The sequence below is a fragment of the Boleophthalmus pectinirostris genome, unplaced genomic scaffold (assembly GCF_026225935.1).
Source record: "Boleophthalmus pectinirostris isolate CB_2022bp ecotype Guang Dong unplaced genomic scaffold, ASM2622593v1 HiC_scaffold_2, whole genome shotgun sequence".
Classification (NCBI taxonomy): domain Eukaryota; kingdom Metazoa; phylum Chordata; class Actinopteri; order Gobiiformes; family Gobiidae; genus Boleophthalmus; species Boleophthalmus pectinirostris.
The window spans coordinates 24,737,444-24,758,815 of NW_026571152.1; the positions used below are offsets into that span (position 1 = coordinate 24,737,444).

Below are 21,372 nucleotides of genomic sequence, written 5' to 3' on the forward strand. Positions count from 1 at the left end.
TGAAAGTCACCGTAAGCCCATACAAACCCATATAGTGGGCTGTGTCACTTTAACACACTGAAGTCCCCCCTGAAGTAACTTCCAACGGTCATGCATGTCCAATACAATACAGTGGAAATGATTAATGATGAATACATTATCATTATTAGGGGCCCGGTACTTCAAAGACATCACGCAAGGGCTTACTACTGTGTGGAGGACCAGGAAGTAGGAGGAAAAATGGGATGGGCTGGTTAACAAATGCACCTGGCTTTATGTAACAAATAACTAAAAGCTACTAAACAAAAATGGCAACAACTATTTTATAATAATTTAAATCACAGAATTTCCTGTTAGAAGTATTTCTGTAATTAACTGGACAACTGTATATTGTTCATTAACCTATCCATAATTTTCAGACTGATGAAAAGCAGGACCGCTGCCATAGCAATTAACACAATATTCTCTCTTTTTAATGTTTTGAGTTTGACTTTCTTTCTTGCAAAGCAGGGTTTTTATGCAGTTATACAGTTAAATAGCTACACACATATAATTGAAGGCAGTTCACAATTTCTTAATAATAGAATATGAAAATGTGAAGAGCTTCCTCTGTTTGTAAGATTAAGATTGTGATCATCCAGTCTGTGCAAAATAAAATTTAGGTTTTATTTTTTGGCCATATCGCCCAACGCTAGGCAAAGTAAAAAATTAAGGAAATAAAGGACGTGGTATTGATATAATATTAGTTGCTAAAGTTAAAATGTACAAATAAAGTTCAGACTTCATGATCCTGAAAGTCACTCACCATACATCTTGCCTTCGTCTGACAGTATGATCTTCCTCCGTCCACAGGGGGGGTAGATGGCCAACGCCTCCTGAAAGCTTTGCTCGATATCGGGGCTCCACACTCCCTCCGGGTCCCCGTCCATGGTCTTGTCTCCTCCAGAGTCACTGAGTCTGTCCATGTCCTCACCTGGACTCTCACTGCCGCTCCAGCTGCTGCGCTCCATGCTGGCTGCTAACAGGTGCTAACAGTAAGATAGTAAGTGTCTATTTCAGATCCAAAGGGAAACGCAGGGGGGCATTCAGGACGAGGGCAGAACAGACGAAGGCGGTGGGTTTGTCCAGCAGATGTGGTCAGAAGAACACTTTCCAAACGTCTGAAAATCTGAAATGAAACAGAATACACAATAAGCACTGTAATTTAGCTCTATCAGTTTACAAATGTGTTACAGCGTTGGATTGAAAAGTAAGACATCTCCTGGGGCATTTGATTCATTTTTCTTTTACTACCCATCTCAAGATTGTACCTTTGGCTATCTAGGCCTGTCATGATAATTACTTTATCAACCTATAGTACATTTTTGGTTATGTTTTTGGCTATACAATATGATTTGAGCTGTAGAAGGTTGAATTAATAATTTGTATGACTCATTACAGATGCAAACTAAGTATTAAAGAGTTTCATTCTGGTGTTTATTTATTGCAGCTCATTACTTTTTAACAATATTGTAGATTTAGAAAAGGTTTTGTGGTTTAAATCTGCTCTTGGATGCATCAGTGGCATAAATTAGTTTCAATATTATCGTTTAAAGTCTGTAATTTCTTCTATCATGCTTAAAAAAAATTTTTGTTTTTTTCTTTCCCCATTACTAAGAAGTGAAATAACTACCACAAATCTCCCAAACAGTTAACCATTTATCATTGTTTTTCACTCCAGCCAATGTGACGCCTCATTTCAGGTATTGTTTTGTGTATTTCCCTTGTAGATTTTTAACTTAGCATCAATTATACCTGGTTACCAACCACCACATGGAAATCTTGCTTCTTTTCATGTAGAAAATTGCCTGTTTTTAAAGCCATGTGATAGCAGTGCTACATCTCATCCACATAAGAGCAGCCATGGAGCACTACTACACGTGTGTACAAGCGGACAGAAAATGGAAAAGGCTGAAGGGTTTGCCAGCTGCTGACAATTCTTGTAAAATCCCCCACGGTAAACAGCAGGGCCGGAGTGGCACAAACACGCGGAGTTACTGTGCCAGCTCCTTGGGCGAACACATGTCATTTTGTCTGCTCGTCTACAGTTCACACTTCCCGTGGACAGTCCGCCAAGCCCCTGCTCTCACTGTGGAGATGTAAGCCTCATTTTTACACTCTCGCACCACAACCCAGGCATGTAAATTAGCAGGCAGATTTTTGGACACATTTAAACCTTGTTCCAGCAGCACAGCAAATAGTGAGTGAGCCAATGACTCACAATCGCATGGATCTGTTGCTTGGACCGAGGCTTGCCCTGTGCTTGTTCTATTCCTTTTCCGTTTCCTCTGCTGGCAGCTTTTTCCTTTCAAGCTGAGAGTCATTTGCCCAACACAGAGAACCACCTTCAAGACTGGGTTTTTCCTGCTCCACAAAGACATCCATAATAATAAAGTAGAAAAGATGTAAAGAGTGATTTCTACATGTTTTATGTTTCACACACTAAACATACATCTTAACTTAAAGGTGAACTGTGTAACTGTTCTGGAGGGTCCAAAATCTGGAGATATTTTGTGGATGTTCCACAGTATGGCATTACATGTATTTATCTCCACAGAAACAGCAGGTGACATCATCGTATGTGCATGTAGACAAGCTAGTGGCAGACCCTCCACAGTTACACTGCACACCTTTAAGACAAATGTTTATGTTCAAGTGCAAGTTGCCTTTGCGCAGTATACTTTATTTGAAATGTTTTTTGAATCACGGTTCTTTAGGTTTTTCACACATTGTTTCTTATTTATTTATTTATTTACTACAGTGACTCATTGTACATTCTTTTACCCTGACGTTGTGTTCGTTGATATTGCTTATTTCTCCAGTTGAGTCAAAGTCTCAAAGACCTCTCCCAGAGCAAAAGTTGGCACACCAACAATGAATGTCACAATCAAGGCTAAATGTTTTTTTCACATTTAATTAAAGAAGGTAAGAAAGCTATTGGTAAAATTTTAGAATTTAGATAAAATACCCAATTGAGTGTTATCAGTTATTAATGATTTTAACACTGTGTAAGTTGTGTGATCCTCTGTGTTTTGTTGTTATTGTTTTTTTAATATAGTTTTTGTCTATTTTATTCTTTTTAGTATGAGTGTAACGGTACACGTATTCATGCCAAACCGTATAGGACGCTTGGTTCAGTGTAGGGCAGTGCACAAGTGAATTCACGCAATTTGTGTGTGTTTACATTCCACCACTACATGTGCAGCTACACGGAAGGCTCGGTTCTTTAATATTCACAAGGAAACTAGTCCATGATTGGGGTGGCAGTGTTTCCCACAGTGCTTTATAGTTAGGGCGGCCGCCTTGACAACAATTGTCCCCCCCCCACCTTGACTATGCCCCTCCGAACCACTTGAATCCTTGCAAAACTACGGTTGTCGCGCCCCGGTCCTCACACTCGCCTTTCACCAGCACGGAATCTCCGCCCCCCCTCCCCCAAAACCCGCGACCTCTGGCCCTAGCCAAAGGGTATTTTCAACCACTGGGGACATTGTAACTGCCAGCAGATCTGCACTTACTGCAGACAATGTGGTTTTTCTGGCCAAAAATATGAAGATTGAGTAAGACTTCATCCTGGTTAGTGCTGCACTTTACTTTTGAAAAAGTTTTGTTTACTGTTTACAAGGAATTTATTTTTTATAATATTTAATACATTTGTTGCTTCTTTGAGAATATTGTATTTAACTTATTAGTATTACCAAGCAGCACTTTGCATTTATTTTATTTTCCCGTTTGTATAATGTTAAAACAAACTGCTGGTTTAATAAACACACAAATAAACAACATGCAAATGGTTTTGCATTTTGTTCCCATACTGTAACGAAAATGAACCGAACCGTGACCTCAAAACCGAGCTACATACCAAACTGTGGTTTTTGTGTACCGTTACACCCCTGCTTTTTAGTAATCCTTTTATTTATTGACTTTTTTATCTATTGTTTTTTTTTTTTTGTTAATTTTGTCCAGAACATAATTCTGCAGAGTTAAATGTTTTACATTGTTATGTGTAGCACTCTGGAAACGGTCTTGTTTATAAAATGTACTACACTGATAAAGATGAATTGGAATGTCTAATATCAAATTAGAAATTTAAATAGAAATCTTCAAGGACTAGCTACACTTGTATGGAATAGAAAACAAACTAAAAACAGAACAGCTGTTGCTGTATGTATTACTGTATTCTTCCTTTTATATCACACATCAGATGCACAATACATATATGTATACATATTAATGTATATATGTTGGTAATGGTAAGACTTACATGTATTTGTCTGCCTCCTAATGTTAGAGCCTTGGCAGGAGTCTGTGCTGAAACATTAGTGACCTCCCATGTACAAGATGTGAATTCCCGCAGTCTCTTTTCTATCTGCAGAAGCGCTACCGCACCATTTATTAATCAAGGTGAAACATCTTTCATGCACTAAACTTTGCCGGCGATGGCTATTATACTGAAGCGCTCTGCATGGGCCTGCAATAAAATGGTGAATACTGTAGGGCTACACAATGGCATTCATAAAAGACGATAAACTTGAACTTTAAATATCACAGCCATATTAAATTGAATGGCCATAAGCAAACAGAGACTAACCTTCGTTCTGATATGATTTTATAAGATTTTAGATGGCACAACGCATGTACAAGAGATAAGTAATGTGTTCATATGTATGACTAGGTCTATGTGGACACACTGGAGTAAACCACTGGACCCTGGTCATGACTATTTCTCATCTAGAGCATAATTAGACCTAACTCACTGTGGATAATAACTTTTATATAACAAATTTTACAATATTTTATAGATAATTACTATTAACTTTTAATTATTGTTACAATTAATTTATAATTCAGTATGGCAAATTACACAAGAAGCTAATTGAATTGACATGTAGGTCTGTCATGATAAATACTGTATTGTTCAATATATGAAATGATAGATGATAGAACAATATCAGTATTTATTGTGAGTGCATTTTCTTTGCACTACTGGAATTTCTTGGTTATTTTTTGGCTAAATGATCAGATCTAAGCCATAAAAGGTTGAATAAATAACTTCTATGACTCATTACAGATACAAACTATATTAAAGTGTTTCATTCAGCTTTGTATTTCTTTATTGAAGTTCATGGTTTTTAACAATATTGTAGATTTAGAATAGTTTTTGTGGTTTAAATCTGTTATTGTTATTGTGTCAGTGGCTATATTTACTTTAGCAATATGTCTTTCTTTAAAATGTGTTATCGTGCCTAATGACATGACCGGAAAAAAATTTGTCATGCAATATTGTCCTGAAAAATATCATGTCGTCAGTGCAAAGCAAATTAAGAAACTACTACACCTACAATCTCAACAAACTCTGAGCTGTTTCCTGTTTCTCTCACAGCCCACAGCAGATGGACGCTGGAGACGCATTAGTCACACGGGCATCAGCTCTGTGGACTGCAGGGGTGGGCTACAGCCGTGCCCCTGGTGCCCCTCTCCACTCTCTCACCCCCTCCCCTACCCCCACCACTCTCTGTGAGGCCCGGGACCCTCCAGCCAGGACAGCAGGCTCGGCGGCGGCGGTGCCAGCCCCAAGAGAGGCCACTCAGGGCAGGTCGCCACAGTCCGGCAGCTGCCCTGGACTCCACGGCTGTGTGTGTGTGTGTGTGAGGTGCTTTTCTTCATGTGCCACTGCTCTCTCACATGCCCTTCACTCATGCCAGCTACATACAGGGGTTCTCTGTATTGAAGTCTTGAGCTGAAGTCGAAATTCAACCTGAAGATTGAATTTCGAACCTTGTTTTGCATAACCAGGCTGTCTCAATCATCTCTTAAAAATGCACAAAGTAACTTTTCGGGTGTGTGGTCCCACTGGAGATTTTATTACGTTGAATGTTAGACAGTTTGCCATTTTCTGTCAATCTTTCTATATTTTCTATCTTGCATCATCATCATCAATTATTTTAAGTTTTTTTTTTTTTTGCTAAAATAAAACAAAACAAAATTTAAAAAAAAAAAAAAACGAAGCACTGAAAAACAAGCATTCTCTCTAGCATTCTCCACAGATCTGAACATGTAACTTGACCTTTTTAACTTGAAATACTGATGTTAAATGCCATACTGTGGAACATCCTAGGCAAAGCAATCTCCATGGAGACAACCAAGCGCTGAACTCTCCACCAGAAAAGTTACATACTGCACTTTTAATCTTACCTCACTCATTTGTAGTTGGTTTGACTGCTCATATTTATCTTGCATTTTGGCATTATAGTCCTTGTTTAGACTCAGCAGCCTTACAGATATGTGTGTGAACCCGCGGGGGCTGTGCTTAACAACTTGAGTGCGTTATCATGGCTGAGGCAGTACTTTCGCTCCTTCCCTGTTGGACCACTCCACGGCATCTGTTTCAACTGCTTCCAACATGAGCGCCGCACACATGGGTTTTATACAAGAGGATTTTCTTATAATCCTCAAAGCAAACATTGTTCCACTTGACAATGTTCTGCCATGTTCTAATGGTACCTCCAGGCACATAAGGATTTATACTGCGTTTGAGGTAATAATAACTCATGTTTTCTGCTTATGTATGATGATCAAGAATTTTGAGCTGAAGCAATGTGATGTATTGTTTAAAGGAGCAACTTTTCTGGTGGAGGGTCTGCTACCTGCTTGTCCCCATGGAGATGTTATTGCTTTCCCTAGAATGTTTCACGGTATGACATTAAACATATCCAGCTAGCATTTTTAAGGTGCATTGTGTTATGTTTTCTGGTTGAGGGCCTGTCAAATGCTTTCTCCATAGAGATGTTATTGCTTTGTCTGGAATGCTTCACAGTACAGGTATGGTATTAAACCTTTCTATCATCATGGGGACCAAACCAGACAATGTTACAGGTCAGATCTTTGGAGAGCCAACTTCTCTCACAGTCAGCATACCTATGTATTTTTTAGCTATAAAACCACCTGTAATTGAATACATTTAAGACAGAGCTGTTTAATGTCCTACTGTGGAACATTTCAGACAGCACAGTGACATATCCATAGAAACAAGCAGGTGTCGAACCCCCAACTAAAATGTTACACAGAGCACCTCTAATTACGAGTGTTTCTATTGCTCAAAATACTAGGGCTGGGTATCATTAAGAAGTTGATGATACGATACATACCTCGATACATAGGCCACGATACAATACATATCTCGATACAGTGCACTTTCGATTCAATATGATATATTTCAAAGCGATTCAATACAGTTCAATAAAAAATAAAGGCTAAATCATGGCTGTGATACTAAAAGTGTTTGTTAAACCACTTCTTGTGCAAAGTTAATATGAAATACACCCATTTTACTCATCAAAACAGTAAAAATGTCAAATGTGTCGCATAAAAGAGTTTTGTTCCTCAAAACAAACAACAAAACTGCAGCCCTGTAACAAAATAATTTTGAAAAATATAACAAAAAATACTCTTGGCGATATATCGATACAGCAGCCCATGATATCGATACTGTATCATGACATTAAACAATACGATATATTGATATTTTGATATTTTTGCACACCCCTACAAAATACAATCATTCCTTCTGTGAATAGGGGCGACTCTCCACAGATCTAAATTTTAATGTAGAGTAGCGCTGTAAACTGCTTGACTCCCTCGTGATATAGGTCTAATCTATACTGTGGACAAAGCACTAACATTTCCATGGAGACAAGCAGCTGGTGAACCCTCCACTAGAAATGTTACGCAGTGGTAAATAGTGTATGTAACATGACATGTCATGGACACATCCCATACAAGGTAAAATCTCTCATGTTATTCAAAATCTCTAAATATATTCAGCAGTATATGATTGTGAGTGCAAAAACGCTTGCCCCTTAACCAACCTGGTCACTATGGTAACACAGTTTGTCAAATGTACACAAAGGTCTTAATGCTTTAAAGTACTAGGAAATTTATTGAGAAGAAGCAGAAGAAAAGTTCAAGCTATGTCCTCAGCTTGGCCCTATCTTAAAGGTCTCTGTGGAGAGTCCGTCACATGCTTGTCTCCATGGAGATGCTATTGCTTTGTCTGGAATGTTTTACAGCATGATATTACACCTTTCTATCTTCATGGAGACCAAAATAGGCTAAGCTACAGGTCAGATCAGTGGAGTTACAAGCTCACAGTCAGAATTCCTGTTTTTCTAGGTATATTTGAGCTATAAAATCACCTGCAATTGAATAAATGTAAGGTAGAGCTATTTAATGTCATACTGTGGAACATTCCAGGCAGAGCAATGACATATCCATAGAAACAACAGGTGGCAGACCCCCAACCAAAAAGTTGCATAGTGTACCTTTAAGTCTTCTTATTGGTTAGGTTGCTCAGTTTCCCATTAATAGAATAGGATACGGTGGCCCCCAGTAGTCAAAAATTCTACCCCATAGTCTAAAAAGAACATGGACTAGAACTGGACTAACGAAATCACTGTTTCGTCATTAACATTAAAGTAACTATACTGTTTAAAAAGACTGCTTAACTCTGACATACATGCAGTAAGTGACATCTAAAGGTACATTGTGTTACTTCTCTGGTGGAGGGTCTGTCACATGCTTTTCTCCATGGAGATGTTATTGCTTTCTCTGCAATGTTTCACAGTACGGCATTAAACATTTCTATCATCATGTAGACCAAACCAAACCAAATTACAGGTCACATGTGTGGAGAGGCAACCCCGCTCACAGTCAGAATGCCTGTTTTTTTTTTCAGTTATAAAACCACCAGTAATTGAATAAATGTAGGCAGAGCTGTTTAATCTCATTCTGTGGATTATTCTAGACAGAGCAGTAACATATCCAAACAAACAGGTGGCAGACCCCCAACCACAGAGTTACATAATGCACCTTCAAACTCCACAAACTGTATGAAAGAAAATGATTAATGTAGAAAGTATTTGTGGCACCATAGTCTGAATGAAATCTATGGGATATACCGATTGCTGCTGAACACTGAGTTGTTGACAAATATTCCTTTCAGCGGTCAGCCCTTCACACTTGTACAGATGAGCTGAGGTTTGAGAGAGCTCACTCCTCACTCACTGCAGCCATATTGTGGTCTCGGATCACAGCGGCAGAGGTCAGGTCAGGACACAAGTTTCTGACCACAACTCAAACATGCAAAGTATGCTCCATCCATGCATTAAGTCCTTCTCACACCTCAACGTACTGGTGAGTGCTCAGATCCGAATGCCTCAGGGCTGGGAGTGCCACAGCCGTTGCACTTAGGTAAAGAAGGCTCTGAACAAACATGAGGAACACTGAAATGAAAACCACTGAGTCAAATGCGGGTGTTCTTGTGAATTCACTTGATGCTGCCAAAATATTACCATAATTAAAGAGTATCTCACAGCAAACTTCCTAATTAAGATGTTTAAATGCTCTATATTATGCACAATTGATTCTTGTGAGCTTTAAACTATGTTGTATTGTTACCTCATCAAAAACAGACCTGGAGTTATGTTTTGTTTCATTCACACATGTTTGAGTAATCCTTTATTATTAGTCTGTCTACATGTAAAAAGCTCAAAATGCTCTGGTCCACTTTGTGATGTCATGTAGTGATAGTTTTGAAGTTAACAGCTACCTTTTACCTTTTGTTCAGCAGAGATGGGCAATTCCAGGCCTGAAATTATCCAAATAATTCAAGTGAAGGTCTATACACACAGTGGAGCACTTCCTGTATTAGCACATGGCATCACAAGTGTTTTCTGTTTGAGAGAAAAACTCAAATATGCCTAAATATGCAGTGTTTGTGTGTTAAACATATGTGAATGAAACAAAACAAAACTTGGAACACTTTTGATGAGTAAACAACAACTATAACATAGAAAAACATAATATGGGTCCTTTAAACAAATGGTGGTCTTTGGAGTATGAACTACTTTTAAATATCCACATTTCCAAATAATAATCTTTTTAATATCCTATATATCGAGATGTCTACAGTCTCTAATAGAACCCCTTACTTGCTTCTCATATTATAATACCTGTACACATATTAATTAATGTCCATATGATCCCATTCTTATAAATCCATTACAAACGTCTTCCTTGTGGACAAAAAGGTGCACTTTTGTAAACACTCTGTCCTGATTTTTGAAGCTGGTTGTCAAACAAAGACTTATTCATGAAAATCAGTGAAAGGCATCAGTGGTTGAAAAGAAACCAGATTCTCCCATTCTTCCTGCTCACACACAACACACAGACTTGGTGAGGACTGAGCAGTGAAGAGGCTATAATTCACAACATGCTCCACTCATTATTTGCCCATCTCTCCTTCAGAAGCATTACCATTTATGCACACACTTCGTAATTGGTCAGAGATTGCAGTGATACAGTGAAGTGCTTATTTCCTCCTACAAATGTGATGGTAAAAGGTTTGGCTAGCAGCTCAATAGTTCTTACCTTCTTCTTCTCCTTCCTGTTCGTTTTGCTCTTGTGGTGAGGCATTGTGTGGTGCATGGGAGTCTACAGCACTGAGACTGTCTATGATATGAGTGAGCTCAGATACAAACAGGCTTACAGAGGTTACAGTGGTACCAACACCAGTTAATAGGTGTAAAGTCAGGATCACCGTGAGCCCCAGCCTCACGTGGATTTGCCTCTCATCTCACAGGGACAATTTAAAGGTTAGGAGTTACAGTCTGCTGAACGCGGATTAACTGTGATGTAGGGCTACGCGATATGGGGAGAAAAAAGAACCATGATCTTTTTTTTTTTTTGATTCAATCTTCTTCCTTTCATATTGAAAACAGATGAAGATGGTGAAGATGTATGGAGTTTAAGAACATAGTGGAGCACTTCCTGTATTGACACATGGATTTTTGGCATAAAAAACTGTGTCAGGATCACTACAGTTTTTATTTTGTGTTGATAGGGCCAATAATTTCAGGGGAAAATCCTCACATTTAAAGTTTAGATAATAATGTATTCAGCCTAAATACATGTGTGCGTGTTACCGATAGCGGCAGACACACGTTAGAAACCGCTAAAAACACACGTGTGATTTCCAAGTGCTAAATAAGGACTTAAGTTTCACTGATAAACGCTAAGAAAATAGTCGTTTACTTTCTGTAACTTGGATTAGAAAGATGAGAAGCACCAGAGGAGAGAAAGAGGAGAAAAGGTGAAGAACTGGATCAAAGAGGGAGAAGGAGTGGGGCAGACAGCACCACACACCAAGGCAGATGGACAGACACTGGACTTATAGTCATATTGTGCAGATTTAAGTCAAAACCTGTGAAACGTGAGGACTCATGAGGAAACAAAGAGCTGTGCTGTGGCCCTGACTGTTTTTTCCAAAACAAGACAGCGTTAAATCCTCGCCAGCACCACGAGCTCTCAAACCTGTTAACCCGATTAAAATGCGCATGCCTTATCATCGAGATCGACCAAAGTTGAGATCACAATCGATCTTATGATTTTTGGCACAGCCCAACTGTGATGTGTCGAAATTAAAGAAATGAATTATTACACTATTTTCTGATCTATGTTATAATGCTGTTTCCTCATCAAAAGCATAGACAAAACAGTTTTGTTTGTTTCATTCACACATTTAACACACAAAACCTGCATGTTTAGGCTTCTTTATTTCTTTTCGCAAACTGAAAACACTCTGTTCCATCTTGTGATATCTTGTGGTAATACAAGAAGAGCTCCACTTTGTTTTAATGGATTGGATGGTGTATGGATGATTTCAGACCTTCCAGTCTCTATTGAACAAAAGGTAAAAGGTAGCTGTTAATGTGAAAATTACCACTACATGACATCACAAGGAGTAACAGAGCATATTGAGCATTGGAGATATAGACAGACTAATAATAAAGCGTTGCTCAAACATGTATGAATGAAACAAAACACAGCTCCTGGTATGTTAACATGGCTTAAAGCTCACAAGGATCCATTTTGTGTAATATAGGACCTTTAAGAGATGTACAGTCCTGCTAAAAAAATAGAAAATTAAATAATGTGAGAGCAGATATAAGGAAGTCACCATTATACCATCACCAGGCCTGACTGAAATACAGAGGGTTTGGATTAGGAACCAAATGTGTGACTCACTACTCATGTTTTGTTTTCATCTTTTGTAAGCCTGGGGTCAAATTAATTAATAACCTACTTTTTCACAAATCTCAGTTTATTCATTGCAATATTTATTATGCATGTGATTAGAATTGTAGTAGTTTTGCCCGGGCCGGTAACCACAATCACAAAACAACACCAAAACATTCTACTTGTTAAATTAAATTAAGATAGCTCATTAACCAAACTCACTATTTAGTCTGTACAAATGATGTTTGTAAAGAGTTGGTCCACGCTGTTCTCTGTATTTGTGCACTTTTTTATGAATTGACTGGATGGGGGAGTTGTATTTAAATCCTCTTTGGGAACATTATTTTGTTTTGGAGATCCTCACATTAATACAAAACTATCCTGTGCAACAGTTGATATGGGGCATAGCGCGGTGCCTTGATAACAAAAAGAGTACACTGAACTCTGAATGTCCATCCCCCGCAACAATTATGGTCCATTTCTACTGTAGAGCCACTCATATCAAATGAATTAGCCCCAGAGCTCAGTTTCTATCTGGGCTCCATTAAAACTTGGGCCTTGCTTTAGTTAAACTGATGCAGGTGAAAGGGGGCACCGTGTGAATCCAAAAACATGTCCTTGTGAAGCAAAATACTTTTAAGCACCATTATGCTGTATACTTCAATCTTAGGTCATTGTTGATTAAATAGAATCAAGTGTTGATTTGTAAGAAAACTGTTTTTTAAAGGAGCATTGTGTAATTTTCTGGTGGAGGGACTGTCAAATGCTTTTCTCCACTGAGCTGTTACTGGTATTTCTTTGTCTGGAATGTTTCACAATATGGTACTAGACCTTTCTATCTTCACGGAGACCAAACCAGACTATGTTAAAAGATCAGATCTATGGAGAGGCGTCCTCACTCACAGTCAGAATGCCTGTTTTTTAGGAATTCTTGAGCTATAAAACCACCTTAATTGAATAAATACAAGGTAGAGCTGCTTCACGTTATACTGTGAAACATTAAAGGCAGAGCAATGACATATGCATAGAAACAAGCAGGTGATGGACCCTTAAGTCTGTCACATGTTTACAAATTATGTCAAACTGCATCTAAATAGTTCTTATATTTACATTTTGTATGACTGAAACTAAATCCATTCATAAGAAATCCCATGTGTGTACTCCTTGTGCTGGCCAACATACACCAGAAGAACGCAGAAAGGTCAGAACATAGTTGGAGTTTGCTGATACATTGAATAGAGGGCTAATTGTTAGGGATATAACGATGTCCAAATCTCTCGGTACAATATTATCATGATGTGTATCTCACAGTACGATATTTATTGCGATATTTTGGAGAGGCTAATGTAATTGTAGATAGGACACATTTCTGCTTTTAAAACACCTTGACAAGATTTTGGTGTGAATTATTTTTATCATAATACCAAGAATTCAAGTACAAAATTTTTTTTCATATTGTGTGCACTGAAATGAATCATGGTATATGTAGTTCCCTATGTTTATAAGCTGTTTTCCAACTGTAAAACCATGTATTTAAGCAAAGAAACTTGTAATTCGATACATTGTGACAGCCCACAATCTTATTGTGAGGCTTTTATCAATATGATATCATGATATTTCGGTTATCGTTACGTCCCTACTAATGGTATTATTGATAACTAATGAATCCCCATTGACACAAGGTAGAAAGTGCCCATGACAGGTTAGACTACTCAGTTCACTAAAAGGTACAAAGCATCAAAATATATAAGATTTTGCAGACACTGTTACTACATTTTCCCCAGTTTCTTCATTTTACTTCCAGATTGGATTTAGCAGCTGGACTCTAATTTAGGCTGCACAATACAGTATATGTCGGCATCTTTTTGTTTTTTTGTTAAATTAATGTTTCAAGTGTGAGAAATATGCTTTCTTTGCATGTAATTTGTCAATGAATCTTGTAATTTTCAACTTTTTATTTCAACTTCCCAAACTGTAACTTGACTGATGTAAAACTATGATAAATACTGACCACAGGTATTATCCCACCAAGTGAGAAATAATTAGAAAATAAAGCATTTAACCTGATGATATGTAGGCATGTCACGATAATTACTATATTGACAATAATTTTTTGGAGTGAATATTTAATGTGGTACCTTTTCTTTTTATTTCTTTTCTATTATTTTTTTATACTACGATTAGATTTGAGCTGTAGACAGTTGAATAAATTACTTCTAAGACTCATTATAGATACAAACTAACTACTACAGTGTTTTATTCTGCTGTTTATTTATTGTAGTTCATGTTTTTTAGCCATATTACCATATACATCTTATAATATTTGTGTGAGATAATTCCACCTTAGTGTTATTGTGTCAGTGGCAAAAATTTGTTTCAATACTATCATTTATAAACTTACAATACATCGAACTTCAAAATTCGTTATCATGACAGGCCTAGTCACATACACTTTCAGTTCAGTTTGTAAAAAAGTCTGGTTTTGTGTGTATCGAGAATGGAAGTCGAAACACAGTATTTAGCGAGTAAAACATTGTCTTTTGTCGAAGCCTGAACAAAGACTACAGTAGTAATCACTGCAAGGCTTATTTGGGACAGGATTGGGGAGAGGGGAGTGGGGCGGGGGCCTCCGAGGGGCCCTCTACTGTGTTTATCATGTCAACTCCCCAGCTCGGGAAAGTAAGCAAGAAGTAGTTTGAAACCAGACTTCCTGCTGTGGCCAGGAAACATAGGCTTTACTCACGGACTTCCCAGGGAGCATTAGTCACAACGCTTTATCCAATTATGTCACGCTTTTTGTTGGCTGGCTCTTATCATTCCAGCTAGGTGCACACTGTGTCGAGATAACTTTAAAGGTCCTATATTATACAGAACTGGCTGTTGTGAGCTTTAATCTGTTATAATGTTGTTACCTCATCAAAAACACCCGGGGTTGTGTTTTGTTTCATTCCCACATGTTTGACTAACCTTTTATTGTTTTTCTGTGTACATCTCCAAAGCTCATAATGCTCTGTTTCACCTTATGATGTCATGTAGTGGTAGTTTTCATATTAACAGCTCCTTTTACCTTTAGTTTAGTAGATTGGCAATTCCAGGGGTGAAATTATCCAAATTATAGAATGGAGTGATTCCTGTTTTACCACATAACATCACAAAGTAGAACAGAGTGTTTTCAGCTTGAGAGAAGAATTTAGGCTAAAGAATTAAGAATTTAGGCAGGGTTTGTGTGGTATACATGTGTGAATGAAACAAAACACAACTGAGGTATGGTTTTGATAAGGAAACAACATTGTAAGAGATAAAAAAATGGCGTAATCTGGGCCTTTTAACTATCCCCCAGCAACATTTCATAGCAATTTGACAGACTTTGATTTGATCTGTTCTATACTTGAGCAGCAATTGAAAGTAGAAAGTGTGGTGGTAGTTGTTGAAATCTCAGCTTGTTTGGTGCAAGGTGTGTTTTGAGGGGAGACAAATTGAGAATACGGCACTTCTTTCAAATAGCATCTGAACTGGAAAGGAGAAGTCAAAATAGATTTGTTTGTTGAAAATAGAATGCTGGCAAACTGGCACTATACTGTAAAATAAATTATTAACTTAATAGGAGAGGCATATAATGTAATTAAAGGTATATTATGTAACTTTTCTGGTGGAGGGTCCATCAAATGCATTTCTCCATGAGGATTTTATATCTTTCTGGAATCAAATTAAATCAAGTTACAGGTCAGATCTTTGCAGAGGCGACCCCACTCACAGTCAGAATACCTGTTTTTCTGGGTAATTTTGAGCTGTAAAACTACCAGTAATTGAATAAATGTAAGAGCGACCTGTTTAACGTCATACTGTGGAACATTCCAGGCAGAGCAATGACATATCCATAGAAACAAGCAGGTGACTGACCCCCAACCAAGAAGTTACACAGTGCACCTTTAAGTAAAATTTGTTAGACCTGTAAAAGCAGACAGACCACACCAGGGAGTAATGCTGGTGCGCTGTTAGCATGCTAGCTGTTGTTAGTAGTGATGTGGCATGACTCTGGCCTCTGAACGCTGTGACAAATCTATGACTATGTTAGGAAAGTGAGTAATAAGTTTGGACTGCTGAAAACAATTTAACATGAACTACTAGTAGTTCAGTAAAAATCTGTTTTTTATATTAACCCCACACTCTTATGAATTGGGTTTTAATTCTATTAGAAAAACAACAAAGTATCCTGACATCTCCTAAAAAATATATCTGAACATCAAAGGTGCATTGTGTGACTTTTCAGGTGGAGGATCAGACACCTTATTTTGTCCATGGAGTTGTGTTTGCTTTGTCTGGAAAGGTTCATAGTATGGCATTAAACCTTGTATCATCATGAAGATCAAACCAGGCCAAGCTACAGGTCAGATCTGTGGAGAAGAAACCCCACTCACCGTCAATACGCCTGTTTTTGAGCAATAAAACCACTTGTAAGTGAATAAAATTTTAATGCCATACTGTGGAACATTTTAAAAAGGGCAATGACATTTCCATAGTGACAAGAAGGTGACAGACAACGAAGCGAAAAGTTATGAAGTGCACCTTTTAGCCACTACATCACCATTTACCAGCTAAATGTCTAGACATGTTTATTCACTCGATGTGGCTATATGAGTAAGTTAATCTCTTTCTTTTATTGAAGAATTACAAGCTGCCATTGCAATCTGACACTGACTAATGCTCTGTCAGAACAACAGCTGTCATAATTGTTAGCGACATATGCCTAAGTACCAGTCTCACCACCTGTATTGACGCAAATACTTGTAATTCAGCTTCTTATTTCGAAGTTTGAGATAAAGATTGTCCAGAATCCAGTGAAACCGACGGCTGATAATCTCTGCCAACATTTTTGGGCCAATATGTAGAGCTGATTTTGATTATTACTAAAATTTACTACAAAGTTACCCACAACTCTTTTTACCACAAGTCTTCAAAAAATATGTGCAATCTGACTTTGTGCAGTTATATCTTCATATTAAAATAAAGCTTTGTGTGTATTTTGTAGGCAACACTTAGGTGATCAAAACAAAATATCGGCTTGTGCTGGAGATTTAACGCAGATAGCCAATACACTAAAAAGTCAAAATATCGGCCAAATATTGGTCTACCTCTACTCTTAGTAAAACAAAATAAAACTGCACTAATGTGTTGTGAGTTTCCATGACAGCTAAAGCCCCTCACAGAGTAGATCCAGATTGGGCCAGGGCAGCAGAGTCCCCTACAGCCGGGGGGACCCCCTGCCCACCACTCCACTCGTCAGGGCGTCTATTGTTCACCCTGAACCAAAAACAAAGCTAGAACTCCCCCAAGCCGCCCCAACCCACCCCACAGCAGCCTGCCCCACACCCCAAACTCTGCCACCCCCACTGCCCCCTCCCCCGCGCACAGACACATTTCATTACACACAGGCTGGGGTCCCTAAACTTCAACAGCTGAGGAGCAATGGGTGGTTACTGGTAGTAATCTGATTATATGTTTTCTGTTATTGCAGTGGAGTCATAAAAGTGAAGCTGTAATGATTTGGGTTGCACACTTATTCTGTCATAATCTGGCATAAAGTTCTGCGACATTACCAATCTTGACTGTATAATATCTTAACCAGTAGCTGCAAAACTTTAAGTCTAAATGACATAGTTGGGGGAGAGTGTATTTTCTTTTTTAGCCGCTAAAAAGTGGAGCAAAATTATGTTGCCATGTAAAATTGAAATCAGAAGAGCTAAACATTGCTTTCTAATGTGAGAGGTTTTATAAATTGGACTTTCCTGAACAGAAATATCAGCAAATAAAGTTTGAACTTGATTTCAATACAAAGGAAATAAAATTAATATATAGAATGTAAATGTTTCTTAAATCTGCCATGTGGTTTTCTGCTAGTGCATATATAAGTCAAGACCATATAAACTATTTGGTGAAGGTAAAATTTGGTTGTGTTTATCAAATGTATATATACCAGTATTAATATTTACAACCATTTCAGCTAAACACATTTTAACACACACTACCTTTTTAAAGCTACAACATCTCATTGTAACCACTACAAGCATCACCTGTTGCTTCACCCAAACAGCCCATTGGCACAGGGACCAAATTCAAACAAAACACCACAAATTGTAAAACCTCATCATAGATTGTGCAAGAGAAAATTACCACTCGCATTTGTTTGTACCTAATCCCCCTTTGGATACAATCTGAGCAGGACTGAGAGCTCTCGTCCAAAAACAGGCCGACCGCAGATGAAAGCGAGGGCAGAAAAAAAGCATATTGTAACAGACTGTCCGTGGCCGGGGACTAAGCACACATGAGCCATATGGTGGTCCTCAGTGGTACCGCCTGTTGCTGCCGTACCACAAAGGCCCTGCGCGCACAAACACAGCAAATGATCGTTAGTCCGTCAGACAACTACACAGCTACACCAGGAAAAAACGGCTGGGATTTGCATTCTGCACCTCCCATTGGCTTCTCCTCCCCACGCACACACGCAGACGCACACATACACACACATATACACGCGCTGGTGAGTGGCTGGGTCCTACAGGTGCAGCAATACTCCAAACAGATGTCAACGGACTGAGGGAAAGAGGGAGGGGGTGAGAGGAGAGAGAGGAGGGGGTATGTCCAAAGCTTTGTGCGCTACGACTAGAGCAAGCTTGACACACTTCAGGTCTTTAGGATGTGGTTGAACTAAATCTGAAGGTTTACAATGGCATTACAAAGAATCAGGTGTATTTACAGTTTTATGCCATGAACACTGCGATATAACCATTAAAATGACAAACGAAAATATGTAAAAATACTTGTAATTGCCGGTTCAATTAAACAGATAGTGTTTTCTCTCAAATCAATGTTGCAGAATAACTTTTTCATGAATAAAACACAATAGATTAGTCATAAATTTTAAGACAAAAGATCAGTATTCAAAATATTTTTAAGAAAATCAGTTCCTAAGTCAACAGTTTCAAATAATTAACAATATTTTTTCTTTAGTACTAAGCATCTTATTTTTTATGACAACAACACAACAAAAAATGCCTCACCGTTCCCAAACAACTCATGAAATACACAAAATATAATATTATTTCATTATTTAAGCACTAGTCTTCAGAATGTAACTCTAATCTGACATCTTTAAACACTTCTTGTCAACGTAATGTCAAATTGATTGCTTTATTTGACATCAGTGACCCCACACACCAAGGCCTGTCGCACTTATCTAATACTACTATCTAATACTGTACTGTTATCTAGCGTAAACATAAATAGTCCACTGGAAACAATTGAAGTGATTAAAGTGTGTCCATAAGTATCTATAGCACGGAGCTTCTTTCATTTGACATCTGGATAACTGTCCGTGTTAACAGTTCAAACATCACCCTATCATTTCCTTAACACTGGAGCTGGCCGCAGAAGCCTCTTTATGAGCTATAACCCTTTCATTAATATTTAAAAGAAGCATACATAGTTATAAATGTCACATTACTCTATGAGCGATGAAAGCATTAGGCTATCAAAATATAAGTTACTGCACCAAAACAATAAACCAAGTGGAAAAGATATAAATATAAATGATTTTGATTTCACATGTAGGATAACATAGATGTAGACTGACTAATAATATAAAATAACAATTATCATTATAAGTGTGTAAGATATCATACAGTGTTTTGTTATTTTAATAGTGAACAACTTTTAATATAAAATCTACATGTTGTGATTTTGAGCCTTATGAGTTCCAGTGCCCATATTGAAATAAGTTACATTTTTTGTAATCTTTTTTAGACAGGTAATTTAAAATTAGATTTTATACTATAGAAACAACATTTAAGCCTTTTACTGGACTTGTAAACTTCATATTCAACTGCACGCACAGATGTCTATTCTGGGGAGTAGTAGACTTTGCAACGACGGTGCTAAACGCAATAAAGGGGCCAGTCTAAAGCTGGGTTGGGGGGACTGGAGCGCGGTGGACCCTGGGTAAACCACACGCAGTGAGCCTCTGGCCTGGTCCTCCCGCTGGGGCCTGCCTGTGTGTAGGAGAGAGGGAGAAATGCAACAAGTCCCATTCACTCCCAGCTTTGTTTGGAGCGGCTTCCCGGCGCCGTCCTCCCCGTTTCCCGCTTCGCTTTTGTCGGTACGAGACCACTAAAGTGCACCGGATTAATATTTTACAAAACGGCGAGGACTGAAATGAGCGATAGAAAGTAGTGTTGCGACCAGAAGCGGGTTTGTTGTCGGGGTAAAAGGGGGATGAAGTGGAGTGATAGCCGCGATGTTCCGGAGCTCCTAGAAAATACCACTAATAAGCTTGTGTTGAGTAGTTACGCGTCCATGTGCGTTTCCTGAGTGGGATTTCTGCGTGAATACGACTGAAGAGCGCGTAATTTCACTTCAAAACAAGCAAAATAAGAGAGGAAAGCTACAGGCTGAAGTAGGGGGCTCCTCCTTTGGGAACTTACCTCGATTCAAAGCACCTCTTCTCGGATGAATCCTCGCACTTTTTTCCAGAGCGGAGGTAACGCCGGGTCAAACTCCGGTAAAGATGCCCTCGCTCGCCTCGGTTCGGCTCCGGTGAAGGGCTGGAGGGGGGTCGCGGAGTACGTAGAATGCGCAGCCGTCTGTCCAAGGATGAGAAATATGCGCGGAATGGGAGCAGGAATGAAATGAACGCAGAGCGGCAGAGTGGAGTTGAAAGCGGGGCGGGGTGAGATTGCGAGAGGCACTGGCGTCACCCTGGATGGAGGAGGCAGCGCAGGGAGGGGCTGGGGGGTGAGATGGGAGGATGGGTTGTGGTGGTGGAAAAAAGGAGAGAAGAAGGGGGAAGGGGCGGACTGTACTCACAGCGTTTTGATAACAAAAGAAAGGAGCGCAGCCTAAACTCCGCTGAGAGCAACAGGAGACGAGCAGCTGGTCCTCTCCAACAAGTTGCGCACAAACACACGCGCGCACGCACACACACATGCGGCCAGGAAGAGTGCGCAACTTTTACAATGGGAACAGAGCACACAGGGGTTAAAAGTAGACAGGCTTTTTTAAAGGGACAGTTCATAGTTTTTTGTTTTGTATGTTGTTAAGTGGTAAAAAGCTACAGTTCAGAAAGGGGACAGCTATAAAGCAATACATGTTTGCTGTTATATCAGTTAAATTAGGTTATGTCTACAAAGTATTATTGCATTTTTGGGGCATTTTTATGACTCATTATGGTGGAGTTTTTATGAATGGATGATCACATAATGAAAACAACATTGTACTAACTACACT

At 38.7% G+C, this 21,372-nt stretch overlaps 1 protein-coding gene across 1 annotated transcript in view; it reads right to left on the bottom strand.

The window, feature by feature from the left end:
- Positions 1 to 20,748, bottom strand: part of tead1a (TEA domain family member 1a) — a 44,070-nt gene extending 23,322 nt beyond the window's left edge. Inside the window, exons 1-2 of the mRNA XM_020934940.2 lie at positions 20,571 to 20,748; positions 785 to 1,147 (exon numbers count right to left, since the gene is read on the bottom strand). Of these exons, the coding sequence (XP_020790599.1) occupies positions 785 to 989 (205 nt within the window). The 5' untranslated portion in view covers positions 990 to 1,147; positions 20,571 to 20,748. The remainder of the gene's footprint in view (positions 1 to 784; positions 1,148 to 20,570) is intronic.
- Between the last annotated feature and the right edge of the window lie 624 nt (positions 20,749 to 21,372).